Raw genomic sequence first — 27576 nt, forward strand, 5'->3', positions numbered from 1 at the left:
CTTGTCAGGTGTTCTCCAAACTCATCATCAGGCATTATAGGAGAAAACTCAGAGCTGTTATCTTGGCAAAATGAGGTTGCAAAAAGTATTTAATAAAAGGGGGCAAACAATTATTCCCAACATGTTTTGGAGAAAAACATTTATTTCATAATGTGATTATGAAATAATCCCGACTTTCAATTATTTTACTTCAATGAAAGATTAGATTTGTGCACTTTTTTTAACAATGCAGATTTATTTTCACAGCCATCTTTGATCATATTTATTAACAAGGGGGCAAATAATTCTGACCAGCACTGTATATCACATTGTGTGTGTATTGTGTCTGACCTCAATGCGTTTCCCTACTGTCCACCCCAGTGACCCTCGGTAATGTGTTTGTGTATAGATGTTAAAACACTGTGGTATCAAATGTTCACACATGTTCTAATTTGTTACACTATTTAAATTTAAGTTAGGCTATTATTCTATTATTTTGATGTTTTTATTATTATTATTATAAGTATTCCAAGCTTTAAATAAAGATCAAAATTCTGTCATAATTTCTTTACCCTCATGCTGTCCCAAACATGGCATTCTGCATACTGTGGAATGTAGGTAATGAGCTGACAGAATCATTATTTTTGTGTGAACTATTCCTTTAAATCTACACTATTACTATAGCCTATAATAATGAGCAAAAAGAACAGATTATGAAAAAAGCGAAACTAAAGGCAACTTCAATTTATTCAAATAATCAACTGGATACAATATATAGAATTATCAGTAATGAGATCAGAGGATGCTGTAAAGAGCTCAAACATGCTTCGAAAACATGCTGAATGAAACTGCGTGAATGTGACGGCATGCATTTTTGAAACATGTAAACAGCCCTCTCAACAGTGCTCAAAACGCAATCTCTTCTGTGATATGGATGCAAACATTTACCCTAGCCCTTCAAGACATACTGGGCAGATACAGTGAGGAATTATATTGAGAGGTTAGAAATATACAGTACAGCGTTCTCTTCAACATATACCTCTACAATCAATCAATTCAAAGTACCGTGCGGTGCGCATGGTCAGTATCTGAGAAAATGGCTATACATAGGAAACTGAAAGATGCTGTCTTTGATTTCAGCTAGTTAATTTTGCTCTAGTTTTGTTTGTACAGAAGAAAAAAATGGTTAAAGAGGCCTTCATTTAAAGTTTTCAATAAACATGCATCATTTGAATTATGATAACATTATAATGTGCAAAGATAAATCTCTCTCTATAGATTTTCTCTATAAATATTTACTCGGGGAACGGTGCTTCTATGGTCCTGAATATATTATTTAAAGGTGCAGTATGTAACATAAACAGCTAGTGGTTGAAATGGGTACCACAGTCCAAATTAAAAATACTAGAGTTGTTTCCCAGCCTCAGACTCGACGCTCACGTGGGTTGCCAGATTGAGGACATGCAACAGAAACGAGTGCAGTTGACAATGGAACTGTAAGTTGCTCAGCTAATGTATACGTTTTGCAATGTTTTATTACCAATGTTTTTTTTTTTAGGTCAAGTCAAATCTGCGATCTCTGACCCTGTTCGTTTGCTGGCTTCCATGGCTGCAATACGCTGTGTTTTCCATCAACTGGCAACCCGGAGTGTCTAAATACTATTGGGTGAATTGGCAGTTGGCGGAATGCACATTTCAAAGTAGAATAAAGTTGTTTTGTAACAAGTATTTAAACTTAGAATGTTTCCTAAATCTCTAAACATGGCATTTTATGACAAAAGATGTCCATAAAGCACCTTTAAAAGGTCATCAACATCTGTTCTGCAAATCATTCAAATGTCCACTTACATGTGGTATTGTATAACCAGCTTGGGTTTGCCAGTGCACATGCATATTTGAGTCTATATTACAAGTTTCCTTCAATTTTCAATAATCAACATCCAATAGAACAAACACAACGGACCAACCGACTGACTCTGTCCAGAACTGCACCACAACGTGAGATTTCTTATGCATAGTAATAGTACCTACACAAAAATACATCTCTAAAAGAGACGGGGAAAAAATAAATCACAAAAAACATGTACTATAAAACACAGCAAAGTTTAACATGCAGGGGAAAAAAAGTTACAGAAAAAAAAGGTACAGTTTACTTTAGTTACAAGGTAAACCAACAACATACATTCAACCTATTTGTGCAGAAAAGACTCCCCTGATACATGGAAGCATGAACTATGTTATAAATTTCAGTGGTGGAAAAGCACCATCACTCAGACATTTTGAAACTACAGCTAAAACGATCATAGAAAAATAATCAACACAGGAGATACATGACCATAGTGCACATTGAGAAAATCTCAACAGGGCTTTGGACTATTTTTGCTAACTTTAAAACTGAGCTTAAGCAAGTTACTATATTTCTACAATTATCTAAAATTCTATTGTACCAACAAAAAAAAACACATGTACTGATGATCTATGCTACAGTTATGAGTATGAAAATGTAAGGCATACATTTGTGTCCAAACAGACTGACAAACATTGATTCCTTTAAGTGAAAAGTCATGCATAGATTGCACAAAGTTATTGTATTTCCTCAAGAACGTTAGAGTTTAGAAATGCCGATGACTAATTCACTCTGATCACGACGAAGTCGGGAATGCACTACTATATGGCATTTTGGTAATTCTACACAGGAAAAGGAAGCGAAAGATACGGTTACCTTCATGATTAAAAGGGTCACGTTACTGTACATACAAGGAGAAGAATGGTCACGACGCCTATAGCGGCACTACCTAGATGTTATTTGCGCACTTAATAATTAAACTACTATTCAAAAACATGCTATGCATAATACTCTGATCTCTTGGATTTGGACTTTGTTGTATTAAAAAAAAGTTTCCAGAGTTTCCAGGTCTGGTCCTGTTCACTGTCTACAGCGCAGACATTATAATACAAACACAAAGCGGTGTGATTTGATATATAAACAAACACACACATACAAACATATCTGTATTTTCTTTAAATCGCACCTGGAGTGTCTCCTTACTATATTTATACACATTTCCTGGCTGCAAATTTGAATTATTAAAAACTCATTTAAAACTTTTACTTTTTTTATTTATTTGTTTGTTTTTATTATTATTTTCAAATTTTATCTTTGATCAAACAAACCTGACTTTTTGAGAAGATTTTCATTTTTTGAAATTAACATCTGATGAAACTCTATTTTTCTTTTATTATTTTCAAACTCCGTTCTAATAATCTAATGTGATCTATAGAACTGCAATATAACCGATGAGTGATGGACCAACCTAAGAAACCATAAGTTTCTTCTAAAGATGTATTAATGAACATTGTGTGCAAATATGAAGATTTTTAATTATTAAAGGCCGTTTTTAAATTTATTTGACTAAAGTTAATATACATACAGTATATCATTTATTCTTAATTTTGTCTAACCCGTTTTTTTTATTTTTTATTTAGAAGATTTTCGAAATGAAATTAATTTTGAATGATTATTTTCAAATTTACTTCAGATCTCCAAAACTGAAATCAAGCAGAATGTCTCTCTAATTCAAGACTGATGGACAAACCTAAGAAATTGTAAATTCTAAAAGAAACTTTTAAAGATGATCATCCGTTTAGCCTTCAATGGCGCCCCCTAGCTACAGCAGAGGAGTAGAGCAGAGTCTCCGTGCCGGAGAGGAGAGTAGAAACACGCGCACACAGAAAACGGGTCCTGAGAGACGGCAGAGACCTGGGCGGACAGATACGGTGCATGCTGCTGTGGACTGTACAAATGCATGCATGAGCGGGTGGGCACCCTCCACATCAACAACGCCCCAGGTCCATATCCTGGCCTTCCGGAAGCCACAACAGCCCCATCTTGATGCATTTCCCTTGAGTAAGACGCCCACAGTTATCAGGAAAGAACTTCATCCTCGCCCACGAAGGGCAGGTCCATGCTCCGCACGCCTTCCTCGCTCTCTTGTTTCCTAGGAAACAGACAAATGTGGAGGTTTAAAACAGTCGCACATTCCAGGCGCGTCAACCTGTCTGCGGCAATGCAGACTGTTGTTAAGTGCGACTAGAACTGTTAGGCAGACGGTAAATATAAGTCAGCGCGAGGGGAAGTACATGGCATCGCATCAGTCATATGCTCGGGTCAGGAGGCGGCACATGAGAGTGACTGACTGCCATGTTTTTGCGAGGGGTTGTCCCGGGGAGGCTAGGACAGCGGTGCCACATGCAAATGCACCCAGTCCAACAAACCAATCAAAGTCCTTGTAAAAAATGACCATGACTGGGTTGGCAAATCAGGATGCTCTTTTCTTTTCGTTGCTGATATTATGCATGAGGGGCATGCAGATATTTAGAAGGACCTGGAAAACATCATCCTGAACTGCCCACGAACTTATATTTATCTGTTAGAACATTACATGCAAAATATAAATGCTTGATGTACTATTATTGAACATAGCTTGTACAGTTAAATACATACAAGAGGTTTTTAAAAGGGAATATCATGAATATTTTAGATATTACATGCTGTTTATTAGGTAGGAAAACACAAGCGGAGAAGTTCGTTATTCATTAAGCCATCTGAATGAGAATTGTTTTGATCTTAAAAGCATGCTAAAAAAAACACCACATCATTCATTTTAAGTGCAGATCATTCACTATGGGCATGACCATTATCTCCTACATATAATACAGGTGGAGGAGAGTGAGCAGGACATAGGTGGAGCGCTAACAGGCTAGCGGAGCTTTACCTGGGGGTACAGAGATTGCGGCAGTATTTCAAACTCCCTGCTCTCCCTTTTCTAGACGGCAGGAGAGATGCGGATATGTGAGAATTCTTAAATCGGAGCGTATCTATCAAATATTCCTGAAAACATGACTAAACAAAAGACTTAAAAGAATGTTTCATGCTAAATATTACTCAAACATGCTATTGATTACCACAGAAAATAATTTATACTCGTCCCAATGGTTTTAAAAAGTAAAGTAACGACGAGCTTAGCAAAGCTAATATTACTTTGCTAGGCAGAAATCCAACTAGAACATCATAGCTGCAAAGGGGGCGCTCATGAGAAATAAAATGACATATGGGCGCAATGTCTTGCGCCCATATGTCATTTTATGCATATTATGTAAATGTATACTTCCCTACTATATAGTAGGTGAAAAAAGTATATCAAAATTCAAAATATTCATAAAACAGTAGGTGAAAAGTAACCGGATGACCTACAACTTCTGGTGAGATTCTGGCATGCACATCCGATGGGCACTTTACTATCCCACAAGGCAACGGGAGTATGGCAAGCCGTTTTAGCTTTTATTCATTTCAAGGATATGAATTCTGGATATCAACAATTCAATTTTCACTAGTTAAAATTAAAGTTATTGATATCAGGAATTAGATTTATACTAGTAACAATGGCAATTTTTGATATCAGGAATTACATTACCACTAGTAACAATGCTAATTCTTGATATCAAAAATTACATTTTTACTAGTTAAAATGTTAATTCTAGATATCAAGAATTTTATTTTCGATATCAAGAATTGAATTATTGATATATGTAATTGTATTTTTACTAGTGAAATGTCACCATAGGCTGCCATTCAAAATCAATTGTTGATATCAAGAATTGATTTCTTACTAGTTGAAATTCCAATTTCACATATCAGAAATACAATTCTTACTAGTAAAAACCTTTATTTTTGATATCAATAATTCAGTTGTCACTAGTTGAAATGTCTATTCTTGATATCTACAATTGAATTGCTACTAGTAACAATGTTCATTTTTGATATCAATAATTCCATTTTCACTAGTGACAATGTTAATTTCTGATATCATGAATGTGATTGTTACTAGTAAGAAAGCCATTTTAGATATCTGAAATAATATTGATATCAGAAATACATTTTCAGATATCAAAAATGAAAAATGTTACTAGTAGCAATTCAATTGTTGATATCAAGAATAGACATTTCAACTAGTGACAATTGAATTATTGATATCAGTAATTCACATTTTTACTAGTAACAATGTAATTATTGATATCAAAAATTATATTTCTACTAGTAAGAAATCAATTATTGATATCAACAATTGATTTTGAATGGCAGCCTATGGTGACATTTCACTAGTGAAAATATAATTACAGATATCAACAATTCAATTGTTGATATGAACAATTACATTTTTGATATCAACAATTACAATTTTGATATCAAGAATTCAATTGTTGATATCAACAATTAAATTGTTGATATCAACAATTACATTTTTGATATCAAAAAATGTAATTGTTGATATCAAAAATTTAATTGTTGATATCAACAATTCATATCCTGGAAATGAATAAAAGCTAAAACGGCTTGCCATAATAGGAGAGGGTCTGTGAGTTGCAGTGACGTGACGCAACTGAATGTAGTAAGTCCGGATTCCATTCATACTACAAACATTCATATATATATATACTGTAGAATGTACTTTTAAAAAACAGTGTATGATTTTGAATGCATCTTATGGTGTTGTGGATTTAATAGATGCACACAAGTGAAGGCCACAAGTCCAAATCAAGTGAGCAATTTGGGACAGAGCCTTTAGCATCTTGCGTGAAGCTTTTTAGCTTAGCAGGCTAATCAGGTAGATAACGGAAAGTACATTAAAAGCGTTTATGTTAACATGAAACTTTGGTTTTAAAATGTGACATATGATTTAAAAGCCATTCATTAATCAACTAAGAGAAAATAGCCGTTTTTTATTTTGAAATGTAATTAATTCCTGTGATGCAAAGCTGACTTTTTCAGCAGCTATTACTCCAGAGATCACATGATCCTTCAGAAATCATGCTAATATGCTAATTTGGTGTTAGAGAATACTTTCTTATCATTTTCATCAATGTTGAAAACAGTTGTGCTGCTTCATATTTTTGCGGAAACACTTGAAATATAAATATTTTGTAACATTATAAATGTCTTTACTGTCACTTATGATCAATTAAATTAATCTTTGCGGAATAAATATATGAACATATAGCTTGCCTGCCAGGCTTTAAGTGCATTGTTGTAAACCAATTTCTAATTTGTATTTAAGGAATTGAGAAAGTAGTCAAAATTATTTTCTGTGGAAATGCTCTGCATAGACATTAAACATTATTTAACCTAAAAATACATCATTATAGTATTACATTGGAACCTAGTGTAGTGACATAGCATTCTATATAGTACGTCTATATTAGTAGGTCCAATTCAATTTCTGTCAAACCAGCTATAAAAACCATTTCAGATTTTCAATGATCACTGAAACCACTGTCTCAGGACGTCTGTTCCAGTTATAGCCCATCCCTACTGAGGAAGACTTACGATAGCATGTGTCCTGGAGCGGTGGGACTCCTGTCTTCCCTGCGGCCCCAATCAAACGGGTTTCCAAAAGAACGCTTGCGCAACATAGTCCTAACCAAGATCTGTAGCAGAGAACATGCAGTAAGTTTCAAAAACAGGCACTGGGTCATTAATCTGTTTATTCATTTGATGTGGTTATTAGCATTGAATCCATAATGCGTATTCATAAAACAGAATTAAGGTTGTGTAAATAGGCCAGCAGGGGGTTTGAGATCTCACCACGGTGGCCAGGCTGGGGATGTGCTTGACAGAGTTTTCCACTTCCTCCTCTGTCACTTCTATTAGACTGCAGCAGTTGTCGTCCTCGGGGGGGAGGGGCTCAGCGCCGTGCCGTGTCACCCATGGGTGCACCTACAACAACAAAAACCGAACAAAATCCAGCTTTCATATCATTAATTAACTCAAGACTGTGTCTAGGTTGTTGGAGTGTCCTATATTCACACTGGAAGTGCTTTGAAATCCTCTTTTAAGAATAAGGAAGAGTTCTATTTTTGGTTCAATTGAAGTCTGGAGGCTAAATATAACATTAAAAACTACACTACCGTGTACAAAACAAAAGTTTGGGGTCAGTGAGCGTTGTTCCAAATGAGTTTCTTTGTTCTGTTGAACACAAAAGAAGATATTTTGAAGAATATGGTAACCAGATGGGACCCATTGACTTCCAGAGTATGGAAGAAAAAAAATACTATCATAGTAAGTATGGAAGTCAATGGCTACTGTCAACTGTCTGGTTACCATATTCTTCAAAATATCTTATTAGGTATTTAAGAGAAGAAAAGAAACTCATTCAGGTTTGGGACAACTTGAGGGTGAGTAAATGATGACAGACTTTTCATTTTTGGGTGAACTATCCCTTTAAGACTTATTAAACATTACACAGCACAAGTGTATTCAATATTGATAAAATATGTAATGCTTCTTGCACCAAATCACCATATTAGAATGATTTCTGAAGGATCATGTGACACTGATGGCAAAGCTGAATTTTACTCCAGTCTTCAAAGGAATCAATTACATTTTAATATATATATAAAAATTGCAGTTGTATTTCACAATATTACTGATTTGACTGTATTGTTGATCAAATAAATGCAAACTTGGTAAGAATAAGAGACTTCTTTCAAACTTTTGAACGGTTGTGTGTATGTTTATAAGTGGAAAAACAAAACATCAACCAATAGAGCGATTCTGGGGCAAAACTGCTTGTTTTTCTGACCAATCACAGATGAGGACTAGCTTTCAGGAAACATTATTGGTGTCGTTAGTGGTTCTGAAATAATGCAATTCACCTATGATGGACTCGAAGGAGACGTTGGTGAAGAAAAGAGTCATACTGACCTTGATTTGTGGGACAGTAATTCTGGTTTCGGGATTCTTGTCCAACATTTTAAAAAGAAGGTCCTTTAAGTCATCCGATATGTCCGCGCTGTAAAGTGGTACAAAAATGCTATCAATGTCAAACCGGACGGGGAAGGTCTTTTAGGCCCAAGAGAAACACTCACTTCTCGGGAAGCTCCACCGGTTGGGTCTTGATCTTCTGATGGAGGCTCAAAATACGCTCATCCATAAAAGGACACTGTGGAGAGAGAAAGTAAAGTCAAAGGCAACATCCATTTTACACAGTTTGGCTGAATTAAATGTTGGATTATTTTGAACATGAGAAATATGAAGGTCAAAACAGGGCGTACCACTCCAAAGATGAAACAGTACAAGGTGACTCCCATTGCCCACACATCCAGAGCCTATAAAAACATGATGTAACCTGATCAAATCAAAATCGACAGCAATACTGACAGGTTATTAGCAACTAGCTTAGAGAAAAGAGCTTTTAACCTTTCCAGAGAAGTTCTTGCGGGTCTCAGAAAGGGTCTCTGGGGCAAGAAATGCTGGCGTTCCCACTGTGCTGGTCAGCAGGGCGTCTGTTCCCTCAAACTGGTTACTGACCCCAAAATCGGCAATCTTAACGTGGCCATCTTCTCCCACCAGCAGGTTGGAAGGCTTGATGTCCCGATGGATGATTTTCTGATAATGTACTGTTGAGGATGAGTAGTTGACATCACTTTCGATTGTTATTTAAAGCATTCTGATGACTAGCAACAAGAACTGTATCTAGTCTCACTGTTTGATGCATATTACAGATAAAAATGACAAGAACTTTCTGAATACTAAAAGCTCTAATCTGATTGGTTTTTATGTTATTGGTACACAGATTTACTTTAAATGTCAGTCAGATGGCTTCTTCCTGTATAAGTGGCAGTGCTGTTGTCGTTAACTAAAACTATTAAAAAGCTGAAATAAAATATAAATATTACTTAATGTTACATTAACAAAAATTGTATTGGTAACCTTGTATTAGTAACTAACTGAAATATAATAAGATTGAGTATTAAAATAAAATAAAAATATATATATATTTCTTTAAATATATAAATATTAAAAACATAGTAAAAATGACAAAAGCACATAACGAAATGATAAAAACTTGAAAAAATTACGATATATAAAAAAAGTTGTACATTTTAAAACAAAACGTAATAAATGCTATAATAGTATAAAAAATGTTAACAATATGTAGACAAAACGATAAGAATGACAAAAGCACATGACAAAGTGACTAAAACTTAAACATAAAATAAAAATAAAAACCTGAATAAATATATATATATATATATATATATATATTAAATATTAAAATATTAATACATACTATAATACTAGTATATATAAAAATTAAGCTATACAATATTTTAAAAAACATAAACATGTCAAAACCACATGACAAAATTAAACAAACAAAAAAAAAAAGATATAAAAAAGCTAATTCAAAATATTAATAAATACTATAATAGTATATAAATAATACTAAAATAACACTGCTAAGTGGGTTGTTCTTGGCCAGAATCCGCTTTGTGGAAAAGACTAACAGTCTAAGTCTAAAAGTGTGGCTCCGTAAGACTTATCAGAGCCTAGCCAATTGCAAGGTATCGTGCCCTTTTAGCTGGATGTACTAGAACCAATCAGGAGTACTGATGACATCGCTAAGCTTTAGCTAAATTCCCGCACTCACAATATTCGATTCCTCTCAGCAAGTCCTGGAAGTAGAAGCGTGCCTGGTCCTCATCCAGGGGCTTATCAGCAGGAACCTCCATCACTGCTCTGCAAACACATGGGGAACGAGACACAGTTTCTCTAGCAGAGTGACACTAGCACAGCAGGGGCCGGCGCTACAATCAGAAATAACGTGCTTACTCACCCTCGCTTGACAAGCTCGAATACTGTGAAAGCACAGAGGAAGAAGAGTTAAGGTGTTGTGCATTACATTCTCTGGCTTCACGTACATTAAGCACCGAAAAGTAGAATAAATTGTGCATGTGCAAGTGTGTGTAGCATCTGCCAAGAGGATGAGTATCTGGCCAGACTTACCCATGTACAGATGGTCTTCACTTGGATCATCCAGCACCTACAAAAAACAACAACCCAAAGCTGTTTAGAAAGAGAACGAAACCAGTCAGCATAAAACTTAGATCTAATTTGATGCAAATACAAACAAGGCTTCGAGGAAAAAAAATTCAGTTCATTTGGTATGATGGACTGTATTCACTTTTAACGTCTAAATATGACAACCCGGTTTTCCTGACTTTTTTGTCCAATGAAAATTCAAGGAAAGGCTTACTTTCAGTGTTTTATTGACTAAATAACAGCTGACATGTACATATCAGTACACTGCAAATTAATTAATTTTAAAAAACAGTTTGTTTCTTCTTCATATTATATATATTTTTTTGCATTAACCTCGCTACATATTGTTAGATTTATGCTTAAAATGGTCTTGTTTTATTATCTTGTTTTCAGAAATGTTAAACATTTTACTAGAAACGAAGCAAAATGTATTTTTGCAGTGTATAACAAACTGTATATCTATCCCTCACGGTTTCACATTCACTCATGGTTAAAATACTTTCCCCATCCCAATTTAATAAATGTATAGGTGGATTTTCTGTTTGTTCCACTTCCATTAGTGGGGCATAAATGACACACTTCACGCTGACTAAAGTCTGTGAGAATACCATCACCCACCTCCACAAGCTTAACCACATTAGGGTGATCAAGCTTCTTGAGGATGGCTATCTCCTGGTAAACACGCTCCAGAGGCCCTTTGGGCTGAGGGGGGCCCTCGGGGGCCAATCTTGCCCCACGAGGAGGAGGTCTCCCTGTTTAAACCAGCAAAGGGGAAATCATGTGAAAGGTTGAAGTATTAGGCGTTCTGCTAGCTGATGAAAGTGCGCCCCCAACCTCACACACATACACTCAATCATAAACCCCGCTGTGCGTTCCATCTGCTTTAAAGCAGACACTTACGCGGGAACCCAGCCTGCCTCATCAGTCGTTTCTTGGACAGCACTTTCATGGCCTGTGGAGAGCAGTGAGAATGAGAGAGTGAGAGCAGATATCCAGTGTCATTACTGGTGCTGGGTAACATATGCCCCATTCTACAACCAGCACTGTGATACAACTACACCAAAAAATGGGATAAAAAGTAGTAATAACTAATCAGAGCAAGGAGCAAATTTAAGTTAATATCAAATTATTTAAACAACATATTATATTATTATTCTTATCATTACTACAACATGTTAATAATATTAATTATTATCATCAAGATAAGGATATTCTATCCCAAATTAAAATTAAACAATTTATCAAATCTCAACAATACACAATGGCAAGAATATGAAAATATATAAATCACAAACATTAACTCTTTCCCCACCAGCGTTTTTTTTTTTTTTTTTTGCCAGCCACTGCCAACATTTTCACAAAATCTTCATGGCCCCCAGAATATTTGGTTGTATGAATATCTGAACATGCAATATATCAAAAGAAAGAACAGAGCCTCTGCTTTTAAACAAACAAACAAAAAACTTTTATTCTTAATGCATCTGGTTTAGTCTTGAAGCATTCTTTTTTTTTTTATCAACACTTAAATCAACACAGAAAATCGCGTTTTTGTCATAGACTGCAAAAAAATATGGACATAGTGTCCGTGATGTCACCCGTAGGTTTCTGAAGAGCAGTTTTGAAGACCAAAGTGGGCGGAGCCGGCCGTCACCATCTTGGCAGTGCGCCACTCACGGTCACGGATAAACGAAAATGGGCAAGAAGCGGGATTAGCTGAGGTGTCGTGATGTGACACCTAACAGACAGCAGACAAACGGCTAGTAGTGACAGCAGCGGCAATCCACCTGTCACTCAAGTGACAACGCCCTTAATTATGCAGAACTTTAAGGCTTAATATTATTTAAACGGATGAGCTATAAAAAATATATATATATTTTTTTTTTAAATCACCTCCCTCACAGTTGTCATGAAGGGCAAAATTAGCAATCTAGACCAAAACCAATTTTTTTTCCAGCTATAAAGTTTAACATGAGGGGTATATGGGATTGACTCTCTTTTGCAGCCAGTCTCTAGCTGCCAGACGATGAATTGCATTTTAAGTCACTTCCGTGTTGGTTTCAAGAGAGAGACAGGAAGGTCGCCGCTTGGTTTTAGACTACATCCAGATTGGATTAAGAATGATGATCAAAACATAGTTTGAGTCCATCAACATCCCCAAAGTTTCACAATCCTATAGCTTGTGCTGGGTCGACATTTCATTCAGTATCATTGGGCAGTTTTGATTTAGTGTTTAATGTTGATGATCGTAATATTTTCATGCCTCTGCTTAGATATGCTATCGCTTGTTTCTGCTTCTTCTTCACATGTTTTTTGATCAGGAGATTCAGTTCTCTTTCAGAAGATGTGTCATAGCGCCCCCTACCGTATAACAGTGAAAACATGGCAAACCGGAAATTTCCGTCAATGGCAGGAAAGCGTTGTCTCATAAGTGATGGAAATTTCCAGCGATGGCAGGGAAAGAGTTAATAGAGAAGTTAGCTGGATTATGAGGCAATGGGCTTGTGCAGAAAAACTACATATCCCATCATTCTTTTAAAAAATACAGCATACCAAATTTGTATGTTTTTCTCTTTATTGACTGCACTTGGGCTAAAACGCAAAAAATAGACATTTTACTCCAATTCAAATCACTTAAATGCACATCATAATTATGATTTTGGAGCCCGTATGGAGGAACTTCCTGAGAGGATTTGAAGGCAGCCTGTGATGGTGTCTATGGGACCATTTTTGGCTGCTGAAGGGGACCTCAACTAGGCAATCATAATTCAAAGATTACTGATAACACTAGGATGTTAGCTCTTTACTCGCCTAAATAAAACTGAAATGAAGTGTGTAGTGTATGTGTGCGAAATTGTTAAGAGACCGGGTTGCATCACTTACATAGTATGTGTTGTCGTCTTCATTGTACGCCAGCTTGACAACTCCATAGGAGCCCTTTACCCAAAAAACAAGGTGCGTCATTCATGACAATTTGTAAGTGGAACAAAAAGCAGTGCAAACACAATCAGTAACAAGCATTATCTGAGGGAAACAGGAAGCTAAAGTGTCCAAGCATTTTTGCCGTTTGATTAACCGGAGAACATGTAAACCAAACCGAGCCAGTAAGGCAACAGCCGGTGTCATGATGAACTCCACAGACAGGCATAATTCCACTTCTGTTCTGTCTCTATCTCTCTCAAACCTACACACACACACACACACAGGTCCCAGCTGGGAGAGCAGATTGCCGTTCCAGCAGGGAATCCAACCCTCAGACACAAGAGATGAGAGCAGTGCAGGAATCTCCACATCCAAGCTGACAGTTTTCCATGCCCTCGTATCAAGATGAAGCTTAGTGGAACAGCAACAGTGAAAACACTTCACTGCTCCTTTAAATTGCATTGCTGCATTACTATAAATATTATAGAAAATTAATCCTTATCCTATCTCTATGCTTCTAGGTACGGTAGAGTAATACTATGGTAGTAGATAAAGTACGGTGGTAGTACTATGGTTTATTGATGGCATCAGATGGGAATACCATGGTACCATTTGCTATATATATTATGATCACCATATTCATATCCCATAGTAATCGGAACTCTTTGAAGAATATCACGGCATTATTTTGCCATGTCCAAAATAACCAAACATGGTAAAACATGGTACGTTGTCTTAAAACATACTTTGTTTCAAAACATGGTAGGCCTACCTGTCTATTCTATTCTGTTCTGTTCAATTCTAAATGGTTTTCCAAGATAATTTAAACACCATGGCATTACCATGGTAGCATGGTCATAAAAAAAACATTTATTTAATTAATTTTAATATATTAAGCAATTGTGCCTAAAAAGGAAATCTGCCTTGTTTTAGAAATGTTACACAATAAAGCAAAAATACTACAAAAATACAAATAATATTTTCTTTGAGGTGTACAACATTGAACAAACGGTTAAAAACTGTTTTCTTTATTCCATAAAAAAAACATGATGATTTTACTTAAATTCTGAATGGTCAATAGTGTCAATCTGTTTTTTTTTTTTTCATTTTATACATACAGCGTTTGGGATTGGTAAGAATTTACCAAGACATTTAGAAAGAAGTAACTTATGCTCACCATGGCTGTATTTATTTGTACAGTAAAAACAGTAATATTGCTAAATATTATTACCATTTTAAATGACTGTTTTCTACTTTCATATATTTTAAAGATTTATTTATTCCTGTAATGGCAAAGCTGAATTTTCAGCAGCTTCAGCACTTCAGTGTCACATGATCCTTCAGAAATCATTTGCATTTTTTATTTACTATACCAAATATGGGAGATATTAGTTTTTTCTGAAATAAGAACAACAGCACAATTAATATTTCAGCAGAGCTTTCATTCATCCCACTCTTAGCAGGGAACGATCTATGCATAAATAATAAATGAAAAATAAACATACCTTTCCGATCTCATCTTTCAGCTTGTACTGGTTGAGCTGCACGCAGTCCTTTTGAAATAAAGAAACACATTTCATTGATCAGTGACACTGAGGCCTTTTTAAGGGGGTTTTGGTCACTGAAGGACAACTACTTCAGCCAGTGTGGCCAAAGATCACAGCATAGCAAACTTGATTCTCGCATCAAGGATGATGCTCGCAACATTCCAGGTTCAAAGAATCAAAAGCATTAGCAAAAGAAGTACTACAGGGAGTACTTGAGCCGAGAAAGGCACGCAAGCTAAAGCTACACACATTTCTTGCTGATTTCATGTCATAATGGAAAAGCACAAGCATCTATTGGGGAATTTTCTCTTGACAAGCACCATTAAGAGGAAGGTAATTGCTCCTGTCAGTAACCTTACCTTGCACACCTTCTCAACCTTGACTTTGCAGACTTGAGGCCAGTGCAGAGAATGAAGAAAAGGAAATGATCTTCTCAAAGACAACATCAGTTCTCAAAAAAGCAGCTCAAATCTCAGGCCACAGCGTCCGATTGTCTCGGTTTTAGTGGTTCCAAGTTTGGAATTATAAAGATTTTTAAAATGTTTTTGAAAGTAGTCTTTTATGCTCACCAAGGCTGCATTTATTTGATTAAAAATACAGTAAAAACAGTAACATTGTGAAATTTTACAAATGAAAAGAACTGTTTTATGCGAATGTTTCAAAATGTAATTTAATCCTGTGATGAAAGCTGTTTTTTTTTATGTGAAAGTCTTAAGTGTCACATGATCTGTCAAATCATTGTAATATACTAATTTTCAATGCTGAAAACAGTTGTGCTGCTGCTTCATATTTTTGTGGAAACCATGATGTACTACCAACTAATAAAGTAAGATTAAAAAAAAGAAGAAATTAATACTTTTATTCAGCAAGAATGCATTAAATGCATCAAAAGTGACAGTAAATACATTTATAATGTTTCTTTTCAAATAAAAGCTGTTCTTTTGTACTTCCTCCTATTCATCAAATAATCCTGAATTTTTTATTATGATTTCCACAAACATATTAAGCAGCAAAAACGGTTTTCAACATTGATAATTAAAGGAACCATTACTATTATTACACCATTACATAATTTATTACAAATAATAATTGGCCAGCAAATCAGAATGATTTCTGAAGGATCATGTGACACTAAAGACTTGAGTAATGATACTGAAAATTCAGCTTTACATCACAATAATAAATGACATTTTAAATAGAAAACAGTTATTTTATTTAGTAATAATATATTTTACAATCACTGCTTTTATTGTATGTTGGATCACATTAACGCAGCCTTGATGAGCATAAGAGACTTAAAAAAGAACAAATTCCAAACTTTTGACAGGTAGTCTACATAATTATTAGGCATGATGGAAGCCATTGTGGTGTTGTTTTTAAGGGACTTTCAAACACTTCCAAACACACTTGGCGTTAACTCGGTCCACCTACCTGCAGGTCTGTGATGGACACGCGATGAGACTCCACGGTTGGTCTTCGAGGGAGGCGTGGAGACGAGTGAGGGGACGTGATTGGCGAGTAGGGCAGCGATGGGTAAATATAGCGTCCGTTCAGTCCCGGAGAACCACAGGGCGACGAAAGTGTCTGTGAGCGTTCCTGTAGCGACAGCTTCCTGTCGGAGAGGCTGAGTCTACCTCTGTGCTCGTGCGCTTCTGGGTAGAGCGCTTCCGGGCGGCCCAACGTGTGGGATAAGAGATCACAGGAGGCTATACGGAAGGGCGGTACCGGACCTGACGATGCCGGCTCTGGCGTTTCCGAGCTGTCCATGTCCTCCACCTCCTCCTCCTCTCCGCCCTCCTGCCCTGAGCCATCACTGGGCTCGTACTCCGTCACCACAATCATGGACTCCATCTCGTTGGTGCAAGGGCTCAGGGACGGGGAAGGGAACACAACGCAGCTCCGCAGCAGGTCAGGCAGTGGCTGTACCGAGGGAATGGGCGGAGCATGGCCGAGAGCGGCGGGGGGATCAGAAGAGGGCCAGGGGGAGACACAGGGAAACATAGCGTCCTTCCCAAACACCTCTCAGTAGCCCCTCCATCAACACCTTGCAAGAAAAACAGATTTTGGTAAATCTTAGGTGTCACACAGAACATACAGAAATGTCCACTCACAGCAGGGCTCCCACAGCTTTTGACCAATACATTTCTTTGATTTTGAGTATCATTTGGGAAGTGGCCTCTATATTTTTTGTACTTTTTTCATTCGGTTTCCATTCGTTTTTTCTTCTTGATTTTGCCCACCCCTAATATAGATCACAAAGAGCAATTTCAACCCCCAATATTTTGTAATGTACAATTTATACATAGTATATTTATGTAATAATTACATTACATTTACATTTTAATTAATTGGTATTAATTTATAATATTAAATATTGTATAAATAATATACAAATATATTTTTAAATATATATATATTTTTCCCCATGACTTTGAAGTCTACGCTATAAAAATAATAATTATATATATATATATATATATAGTTTTTTTAATTCTAATTAATAATGTATTATATTATTTTTACTATTGTATGCATTTATGTAATTTTACTATTTATGTAATTTTACTATTTATGCATTTTAACTTTTGACAATATAGGGTTAAATATATATATTCCATACATTTTACAATCCTACAAAATCATTTTTAAATACACTAAGATTTCCAGGTCTTCCCTGACGCCGATTAGTATAAAGCATAAATGGGAATTGACTCAAACGCATATGCTTGACCTCCATTTTTCTGTCCTTATTCTGAGTCTTGTCCTTATCTGTACAAATGAAACGACTGACTACAGCTAATAAGCTGAATATAAGATGCTTCAAACGTTCCTCAAAGTAAAGCCTGCTGGAAAAAGATTACATATCTCCATTCTGCTCTGAGCTCTAATGCTCTGTTTCTAATGGCCTTGATTTACATGCAAAGTGCTGCAGTTTCTTTGGAAAGCAGATTTTCTGAACATTAGAGACACTGTGTGTGTGTGTGTGTGTGTGTGTGTGTGTGTGTGTGTGTGTGTGTGTGTGTGTGTGTGTGTGTGTGTGTGTGTGTGTGTGTGGGAGAGGTGTGGGTCTCACAGAACGAGAGAAATATAAGCAGGTACAATAAAAAAGACATTCATTACTCCGAGGGGTTCAGAAAGGAGAACTTGTGTGGGTTGGCCCACCACCCCCCCCTCCGTGCGTCCTCATTTCTATCTCTCACATTCACAGAGATTCAATGCGGCTTAGTTTTTCCTTCTCTGTCTCTGTCATTTCTTCATCTGCGATCGAATCTCTACTGATGTTTTTGCTGTAATATCATCTCGGGGCCCTGGCCTCCATTGCATTCTCCTGTCAAAACACCCACACAGCTGGAAGATGGTGTTCTCTCTCTCACTCTTTTGAGAACACGCTGCGAAAAAAAAGCATATTTTTCTCAGCGTTCCTCATCTTTGACCCCTCCCGCATCCATTTCTCAAGTTATTACGTCCCTGACACTCATTTTCACATTAAATCAGAACACACTGATGAGGATTCGTGCTTTTCTAGCTAAAAATGTCAGTCATAATGGAAATAACCTCTCCAAAAAGAAGGACCAAGCCATATCCAGAGAAGAGAATACCATAGACACTTAGGGCTAGACTTCAAAGACCACTTTATAATCACCCAGAACACCCTAGCGACCACATAGCAACATGATAGAACCGGTCAGAAACACCTTAGAAACAACTTAGGTGTCAACCTTTGTATTAAGCAAGCCGAGCACCATTCATATTTATGCATAAATTGCAAAAATGTCGTTTATTTTGTTTATTAAACTGTCTCTCTCTCTCTCTCTCTCCATCCATCACCTACTGAGAGATTCTGCCAGCAGGAGAATGAATGATGGATTCTACATGACATCAATATGACAACAAGTGACAGCCAAGGGATTGTAACATGATATTTGCAGCACCCGGTGTTATAAACATTCTCAAACATACATCATGATTCATCAGTCAAGCAGACAAAAGTACCATAATGCTCATTATTAAAAATTCTAATAAGTTATATTTACCGCCATTATATTTATGCAGTTTCTATTTTATATTAAATGTCATTTTACAAAACAGTTCAAATGAGTACAGTTTGGGACAGTAAGATTTGTTGTTGTTGTTGAACGAAATTAATAATTTTATTCAGCAGGGATGCATTAATTTAAAGAAGTTTCCACAAAACAAATATTAAGCAGCACAACTGTTTTCAAAATTGATATTATCTTGATATTGCCAATCCCTAATATAGAATCACAAAGAGCGATATTTTATAAATGTACAATATATATATATATATATATATATATATATATAATATAATTGACAGCCATAATTTAGTTATTAAATATTATAAAAATTGTATGCAAAAATATTTTGAGCAAAATTGCACAAAAAAAAGAATTGTCATGAAACTTAGGCTACACCAATTAAAAATTCCCTGATATTTATTTGTTATATATGAATATGGTGTACTGTGTAGTAAGAAATGTTTCTTGAGCACCAAAAATATTATAATTAAAATACATTTACATAATTAAATATATATTAAAATAAAACTGGTTAAATAATAAGCTGGTGAATTGTGATACGATTTCACAATACTACAGTATTTTTTAATCAAATAAATGCAGCTCTGGAGAGTAGAAGAGACTTATTTCAAAAACATTATTCAAAATATTAAAGAAACTAATTGCGTTGAAAAGTGTGACTATTGGTACAACATCAGAAGAATTGATTATCTCTGATGACAATCATTCAGTATCATATCAAAGTATGACATCTGATGCCATTACTGTACCATGGCACTACTTTCTTATTAGTAGGCTACATGTTGGCTAATAAAGTAGCACGCAACGAAACGAATCAGTGATTTCAAGATATCAGAGACCCTTTTAAGGTCAGATCAGATTTGAATCTGCTCCATCTCTGGTGTGGACGCCGTTTTTGACTTCCCATCCTCACATCTCTCAACCTCGCAGACAGAGAGACTGCACAGAGCGACCAGGCATGTCCGACACATTTATCAGACCAGGTGCTGACGGTGGGATGATGAAAGAGTGCAGAAACTCAGAGGGATTGATGTGCATTTATCCAGTCCGAGCGGCAAGCGACTTTGAAACTGATGCGGCAGAATTGCGTGTGTTGCAAGCTTACCTTACCAAAAAAAAAAGCAGATTATCACATCCTCTTTTCAAAAACAGGAAATACGCGGTACATGCGGGCAAGATGTGACCTGACTGCACTGGTAGGCTGAGCTATTTTAATCTGAGAGCAGTTTCCACATTCTTCTGTGACCTACTTCGATCTTTGATGGATTGCAAACCAAATGTTTCTCCTCCATGTGCCCAACCATCCAAACACACACAAACCTCATTTGTTAGAGAGACTTGGACTCACACGGAAACAATCCCAGGGGGCCTGGTCCCCCACTGACCACATGTATAACAAAAGGGGTCAACATTAAAAGTACAGCATCAAACGCATAAAAAGATCCGGCGTTTTCAATCGAGCCCTTACCCGGGATAACCTCCTGTCCTGGAAGAAACCAATCTTCCCCTAGAAACAAACAGATGCAGCCTTACACCAGATGACTCTGAGTTTAACACACACTTTCCACTCCCTGGTTGTTATTATTATGGTGAGATACACAGGGCGTCCACGGGGAAAAGGGTCCACAGAGGATTGACCGTATATGGGACCATCTGGTGCGCAGCATTCTTTAAAAACATACGCTTTAACAGGGAAAAAATGAAGTACTAACCTGTGGTCAAGAGTGATGACAAGAGGATATGCAGTGTAAACTAAATTATTCTAATTTTTATACAGTAAAAATGTTACCTGTTAATTGGAAAACACTAACAGTAAGTTCCATTACTATAGTTAGAATATGTAGCCCCGCCCCTTTCAGCGCTGCGCTCGTTGTGTTCTGTCTTCCCGTAAGATCTTTCGGATTTAGGAATGAACCACTTGTTTTAAACTATTCCCGGTCTGCTGACATTTGTTAAGACACCAGCGTCAAACATTACAATGCTCATAACTTTCATTAACTCAACAATAAGTAAATTCACTTCACCAGATAATTACTCTTCGACAGCGATGCCACAGAAACATACAGAGCTACCGAGAGAAAAAATATATATATTCTAAAGATGGCGGCGTGCTCGTTTCTCTGGGCATCAGGTCTATACATTGAAAACGGCAACATCTATTAGGCTATTTCATGTAATTTTACAGTAAAATACTGTTAAATTTATGTGTTTTTTAAATGAAAATTAAGTTATAATTTTGACTGAAATAAACGTAAATTCCCAGACATTCCCAGTGTGAACTTCGCATTTGATGGTTTTTCATTGTACTAAATCTGTTTCTTCTTAGTTTTTTACTGTTCATTTCACCGATTTTTTTTAAAGTGCGATTTAACGTTACACTACGTAACACAAGTTCTGGGTTGAAAATGAGTTAAGCTCTCTCAACACCATCTGTAACATGGTCTCGATGATGACCACGGATAATGTTTCTTTACTCAGTTTTACTATAACGCATTGACAGTTGAAGTCTATAGAGCTTATTCACAGAAGTGCCATCTTTCATTAGCGTGAATGAAAGTGAGGCTGTAAGGGATAGTCATGCATCTCTTCAGTGGGTTGTACTGTTATTTAATGTTCTGCTGAAGTAACACTGGAAAAAAATGTCTTTTCAAGAAATTTGAACTCCAGAAAATTGAAAATCGGTGGATATTTACCATGCCATTATGTTAATTTGCATCTGATCACATTCCGTAAACTAAGAAATGAAAAGTAACTATGGCAACCACAATCATACTTTTTGCACATAAAGCCTGATAAATAAACAACTTGATCCAGCTCATCCAAAGCTAGATTTCAAATCATACCCGAATGGCTCATTCCACAGGGAAAAGCCCTCCAGGGACCTTCTAATGCCACTCTCTCCAAACAAGGCAAACTATTTTAGACCCAAACACCCAAGCAAGTCAGTGGATACAAAATATCATTCGTTAATAATACAGCACAACTGACATCTAATGTACTTGCATGAATGCATCTCCTTTCATTATATTATACGGATTAAAGCATCACACAATAACTGTCAGAACCTGGTGAGATATCAAACTAGACAGCATTTTTGGACATGTGAACCTTTCAAATGTGCCTTTGGTGCACAAAAATACTGTCTAGGCAGGCAGCTCACAAGATGTTGATACACAGCCAGTGATTTTACGGGTTTCACTAGTCAGCTGTCAAACAGGCAGGGTGAAAATGAATCAATGATGCTGAAATTCTTCGGTAACTGGGTCATTCTACAAAACAGGTGCCATTTTTGTCTCTCATATATGTGGGAAAAAAAATATTTTAACAATCAATGGATAATGCCTACTTTAAACACAATGAGAAAAATACAAATAGGCCAATACAAAGTTTCAAAATGTGATTTCTTGAAGGACAAGTTACAATCTTTTCTTTCTTTCTTTTTTTGCCAACGTTGTCAGTTAATTCTTAATTTTCAATCCCGTTTACCTGAACACGTAATGTAAATATTTAAAAATAGAAATATGGATATTTGCTGAAATACCAGTATTAAATGATCCTCCTAATAAGCACTTTCTAGTTTCACGACCTTGTAATATCAACTTTAACTTAAAAACTGTCAACCATGTTACAATAAATCAATCCCGTCCTATAGTACATTAAAATGCATTAATTTTGCTTGATACAGCACTTCAATGAATGCGATTCATTAACTCTTAAAACAAATTGTCTCCGTGAATATAAAAAAAATCGTACATTTTACTTTAAATACTCTTATCGAACTGGAAATTGCGCCTATTTCGTAGAATAACCCAACTTCTCATAATGTGAATATAACATTATAGATGTGTATAGGCTTTATGTATCACTCCAGTTTACTGTTTTACAGTTGACATGCAACGCAATTTCGTGCCATATAATCTGCAAAAGCGTCATGTAAACACTGACACTGGCTCGAAGAGCTGATACCGTTTGGAGAATAATTTTAAGGCAGGTTGTTATTTTGCTAAAGCTGGCTAACGCATCTCTTACGAAACAGATGTTTGGAAAATCCAGCCGAGGATTAATAAAATGATTGTGATCACGTACGTTCACGCATGTCGCTTTAGAGAGGTACAATAGAAATCGATAGTTCAGTGTTATGTCCTTACCTCGGTCGTTTATAAGATCCTGGTTTTGAAGGGTATGTTGTTAGCTCGCTGGCAGTAATGGTAGCGGTTTATGATATGGTATGATGTGCAGGCAGCGGGGGACGAGGTGCTTCTGCTGCCGAGTGAATGTGAGAGGAGTGGCGACATCTAGCGTTCACAAGGGGAACTGCGTCTAATGACCAACTGACATGCAGGGGGTTATTAGTCCTTGATTAATTGAACTTCATTGCTGTACTTCACTAGAATTCCTGCACTCTTATTCAGTTAAGTATCTAACAAAGTTTGTGTGTGTGTGTGTATATATATATATATATATACTATATATACACACACACATATATTAACAAACTTTTATAAGAGATGCAATTGATCCATTTTACAGCACTATTGATCTTACAAGCCAATACAATTATGCTCCTGGCTGAACTTTCATAGTCATTGATATTTCAGTGCAAACTGTATTTGGACACAACTATGGGCATTTATTCTTGTGAAGAGACAGTGTTGGACCTAAAGAAATAAACTTATAGGCATTGCTAAGATGGACAAATTATCAACCGTGTCTAAACTTGACATCTGATGTGTTCTAAGGCAGGAGTTTTAATTTAAAATGGATGAATTTTTTTTAGAAAATGATTTTAACAACTTCCTAAAAATGTGTTAAAACAAACTAAAAAACAATAAATGTAATAGTAAAGTACTATACTAAGTAGAAAATTGTATATAGTATAATTTATTGTATAAATTGGGATTTTATACATGAAAACTAATTATTTTAAATTTGAGGATTGCAGACCATCGCATAAGGATGATCATATTTGGTGGTCCATAGCATTTAAAATATTAAAAATGCAGCATTACATAATCAGAAGCCTGGGAAAGTACTGAACAAACAGGTTCTTATTAAAGCAATAATTTAATGCAAACTTTAAGTATGTGCTTAGGTGTTACGATATTGCACTGTTAATAAACAGAATGAAACGCTGCTAAATCAGTCCTTCACCTAATTGATGCATTAATAAAACACTTTTCATATAATTAAACAGCTTTATTACATGAGAAAAGTGGAAAAAACTTTATTGCAAAATCAACAAAACAACAAGAGATCACCAATTTTAACAAAACAAACAAAAAAAAGCGCACAATTTCTCAAAAGGAAAATAAAACTGTACAAAATGACATTGTGATAGAAACAGGATTCACATTATCGCCTTTTCTGGAAAATATTTCCCCTTCCTCCTGGTCCTCCTCGACCTCGGCCCCTTGCTGCGACTGCAAGGGAAAAATAAACAGTTAAGTGGTTTCATCTTATGCTTTTGCCTTGAAAAAAAAAAAAAGCCCTAATTTGTTCAGGAACTTAAATTACAAATTTAAACTTAAGTGCTTAAAAAAAACTTTTTTTTAAACTTAAAAAAACTTAAGTGCTCAGTGCCACTATCTTTTCCATTGTTTTTTGTAAATATTTAAACATTGTAATGATACTTATTTTAAATTTAGCAGCTAAAGTGCACTTGACATCGGAACCACTAAATACAACTGCAGTTACTGTAATAAAGTCAACGATAAAAAGGATGTTTGATGACGAACCTTGTGCTTTGAGAATAGCAGCTTTGCCTCTTCCGGCTCCTGCCCCTTGGTTTTTGTTTTTCATGCTCTTCAACATAGGGGCGTTTTTCAACATGTCAGGCAGAATGAGAAAGCGTATTTTGCTGCCGCGGATGTACACCTGCTCCAGCTGGGACACTCTGCCATCTCGATAGGTCACTGTAATGTTGGACATCTGATTCACACAACATAAGAGCAGTTAGTCGCATTATTCACACACGGCTCATTGCAAAAACAAGTTTAGGGAAATTGTTTGGGTAAAAGACTTAAATCTGATGTTTGTGGGATCAACCATTTTTCATCAGTACCTGGCAGTTCATGTTATCCTCTGCTTCAATCAGTTTGCCCCTGTACACCTCACCAGTGTTTGTTTCGCAGGTCACGATGTGACCCTCTGCTTCATGCAGGACTTTGATGGGAACACCAATAGACATGTTTTAATCTGGGGGACAAAAGACAGGTTAATTAACAGCAAATTAAATTAAGGTCATTATCGAATCAGACATGACTAAAGGAACAACTAGTGGACCACAGTACAGTGAGAATGTGTCACAGTTCCTATCTAAAAAAAGAGCCGATTCATTAGAACGATTCGTTCGGCAATCGGACTAACGTTACACTTGTCACCACGCGTTTTAGCTGTGACTCGCTAAAAAGATCCGGCTCATAAGAATCATTCGTTTGGAAATCGTGTTCTGTGCGTATTGGAGGACACAATCCACGCTCGAAAATAGACGTCATGAAAATCATTCAGTTCTGGTATTAACTATAGTTAGCTTATACTGATTTCAGTAGCTAAACTAAAACATTCACACTAAATATCTAGAATGATCTCAACGAGTCGAATGAATAAACCAAGCAAACAATGCATGTCTAAAATGGACGCTGCTACGCTACAGAATCGAACAGATCAAACAGGACTGTATATTTTAGTGAAAGACCAAGCAACAGACTACAAGTAGGCTAACGTTAGTAGGTTTTGGCCATCAAGCATTACAGTACCTTGAGTCGACGGCTTCGTAGAAATCCACAGTATTGAACAACGTGAGTATTTGCGGCGTTTTCCCGCTCCCACAATGCAGCTGAAAGCAGAAACCCCGCCTTTTCCGGAAACCCTGTTGCATTTTGGGAGTTGAAGTCCTATTACTATGGACAATTCAGGTCAGTGTGAACAGGCAGAAGACACGTCAGATTTACAGAAGAGGGCGGTATTGAATTGTGGATACGATTGTCATTCAAATTGTCATTCCATTTAATCTTTTAATTCAATGTCACAGGTAGCAATTATTATAACAAACTGTTTAAAAAATCAGTAGGCTATGTGACAAATTCAATAGGTGTCTCTTTGATGTTTTCATTATTCAGCATCTATTTCTGTTGGTTGGTTATTTAAAAAGAGAATAATATTACTAGATTACTAGTGTGTGTGTGTGTGTGTGTGTGTGTGTGTGTGTGTGTGTGTGTGTGTGTGATACAGTATATGGCACATATAAAACAATAATGGTCAGAAGAACTGTAAAACATTGGAAAATGCTTGGAGAAGTAATTTGTCTGGTTTTGGCATAATCAAGATTCATTGCTCTACTCTCAGGAATTGTGCGGGGCAGCATTATACAGTCTAAATGTGTTCTGTCACCCTGGTGCTTGATAGACTGATTCTGTGTCTATTCTTAGTCTTTTCCTCTTTGTCTGTAAATCACTGAAGAACGAGACGAGATGTTATGTTCAAAATTGGCTGAATTGAGCCGAGACAGGAAGTAAACATAGGTCTGCCGATTCTGTTTATTAATTGAATGTTCCTGTTTTCCAGAAATAAAGGGAAGTGGTACAAACTAATAAAGGTCTGAAAATGTCAAATCGCAGAATGTTAAACATTTGGTTTATTTAATTTTGAAGCATAGCCATTTATTAACCTATTCTTTTATTTAGTATCAGATGCTATCTAAGGTATTTTGTCATTGGTGAGAATGAAAAATAAAATTCTTTGACATCATTAACAGGAAAAATGTAAGTGTTTATAAAACAAAGTCAACAAAGACAGTTTCTGTGACCTGAAACTAACCCCGTGAGCTTGAACCTGACATTCTGAAGAATTTCACCTGCGGCGAATCCACAAAAGAGAAAGAAAAAAAAAACGTACAAACCAGTGACAGTGGAATAGGTGGAGGCATATGTCTGTTGATTACACAGTAACTCTCTGCAATGTCTTCAAACCTCATTTTACCAGCAGAATGAACCTGCCAGCTGCTGCTGATCTATGTGACATGCCGACAGTCTGTTAGCTTCACTCCCATCTGATTTACACCACAAGCATTCATGATGGAATAAGATAAATGACTGCGTAAGCCTGGAGATTCGTTTTTGTAAAGGACATCTGTCTCATTAAAACATAGTGCTGTCAAAACAAAATCAAACCATGCCACTGCTGCGCTGAC

The 27576-nt window shown here is 36.3% G+C and overlaps 2 protein-coding genes across 3 annotated transcripts; both read right to left on the reverse strand.

Annotated features, from left to right (window-relative positions):
- Nucleotides 1–709: 709 nt before the first annotated feature.
- On the reverse strand, nucleotides 710–23718 carry camkk2 (calcium/calmodulin-dependent protein kinase kinase 2). Of its 2 annotated transcripts, XM_079585713.1 has the most exons (17): nucleotides 23537–23675; nucleotides 16759–17371; nucleotides 15286–15333; nucleotides 13742–13795; nucleotides 11762–11813; nucleotides 11480–11613; nucleotides 10826–10862; nucleotides 10656–10677; nucleotides 10470–10558; nucleotides 9236–9435; nucleotides 9091–9144; nucleotides 8905–8978; nucleotides 8741–8828; nucleotides 7622–7753; nucleotides 7364–7464; nucleotides 4755–4805; nucleotides 710–3977 (listed from the first exon to the last, which is right to left on the reverse strand). In XM_079585713.1, the coding sequence occupies exons 2-17, from the start codon at nucleotides 17326–17328 to the stop codon at nucleotides 3905–3907; spliced, it is 1779 nt and encodes a 592-aa protein (XP_079441839.1). In that variant the 5' UTR covers nucleotides 17329–17371; nucleotides 23537–23675; the 3' UTR covers nucleotides 710–3904. The 2 variants fall into 2 exon arrangements, with proteins under 2 accessions (XP_079441839.1, XP_079441840.1); XM_079585714.1 differs by lacking the exon at nucleotides 4755–4805 and having other exon boundaries at nucleotides 23537–23718.
- A 715-nt stretch (nucleotides 23719–24433) lies between these two features.
- On the reverse strand, nucleotides 24434–26308 carry snrpd3l (small nuclear ribonucleoprotein D3 polypeptide, like). The gene is made up of 4 exons (XM_079585715.1): nucleotides 26144–26308; nucleotides 25450–25583; nucleotides 25124–25316; nucleotides 24434–24808 (listed from the first exon to the last, which is right to left on the reverse strand). Exons 2-4 carry the CDS (start codon nucleotides 25573–25575, stop codon nucleotides 24741–24743), a joined length of 387 nt encoding a protein of 128 aa, XP_079441841.1. The 5' UTR covers nucleotides 25576–25583; nucleotides 26144–26308; the 3' UTR covers nucleotides 24434–24740.
- Between the last annotated feature and the right edge of the window lie 1268 nt (nucleotides 26309–27576).

Source organism: Phoxinus phoxinus (assembly GCF_949152265.1).
Source record: "Phoxinus phoxinus genome assembly, chromosome: 17".
Classification (NCBI taxonomy): domain Eukaryota; kingdom Metazoa; phylum Chordata; class Actinopteri; order Cypriniformes; family Leuciscidae; genus Phoxinus; species Phoxinus phoxinus.

What these genes read in the sequence shown, in the direction of transcription:
- camkk2 (XM_079585713.1), bottom strand. Translation starts at nt 17,328, where the DNA reads ATGTTTCCCTGTGTCTCCCCCTGGCCCTCTTCTGATCCCCCCGCCGCT. An exon ending in AAGACGACAACACATACTAT is followed by an intron (nt 11,814 to 13,741) that starts GTAAGTGATGCA and finishes TGCTCTCCACAG; the next exon opens with GCCATGAAAGTGCTGTCCAA. An exon ending in GCAAGAACTTCTCTGGAAAG is followed by an intron (nt 9,145 to 9,235) that starts GTTAAAAGCTCT and finishes ATGTTTTTATAG; the next exon opens with GCTCTGGATGTGTGGGCAAT.
- snrpd3l (XM_079585715.1), bottom strand. Translation starts at nt 25,575, where the DNA reads ATGTCTATTGGTGTTCCCATCAAAGTCCTGCATGAAGCAGAGGGTCAC. An exon ending in AGGATAACATGAACTGCCAG is followed by an intron (nt 25,317 to 25,449) that starts GTACTGATGAAA and finishes TGTGTGAATCAG; the next exon opens with ATGTCCAACATTACAGTGAC. An exon ending in TGCTATTCTCAAAGCACAAG is followed by an intron (nt 24,809 to 25,123) that starts GTTCGTCATCAA and finishes TTTCCCTTGCAG; the next exon opens with TCGCAGCAAGGGGCCGAGGT.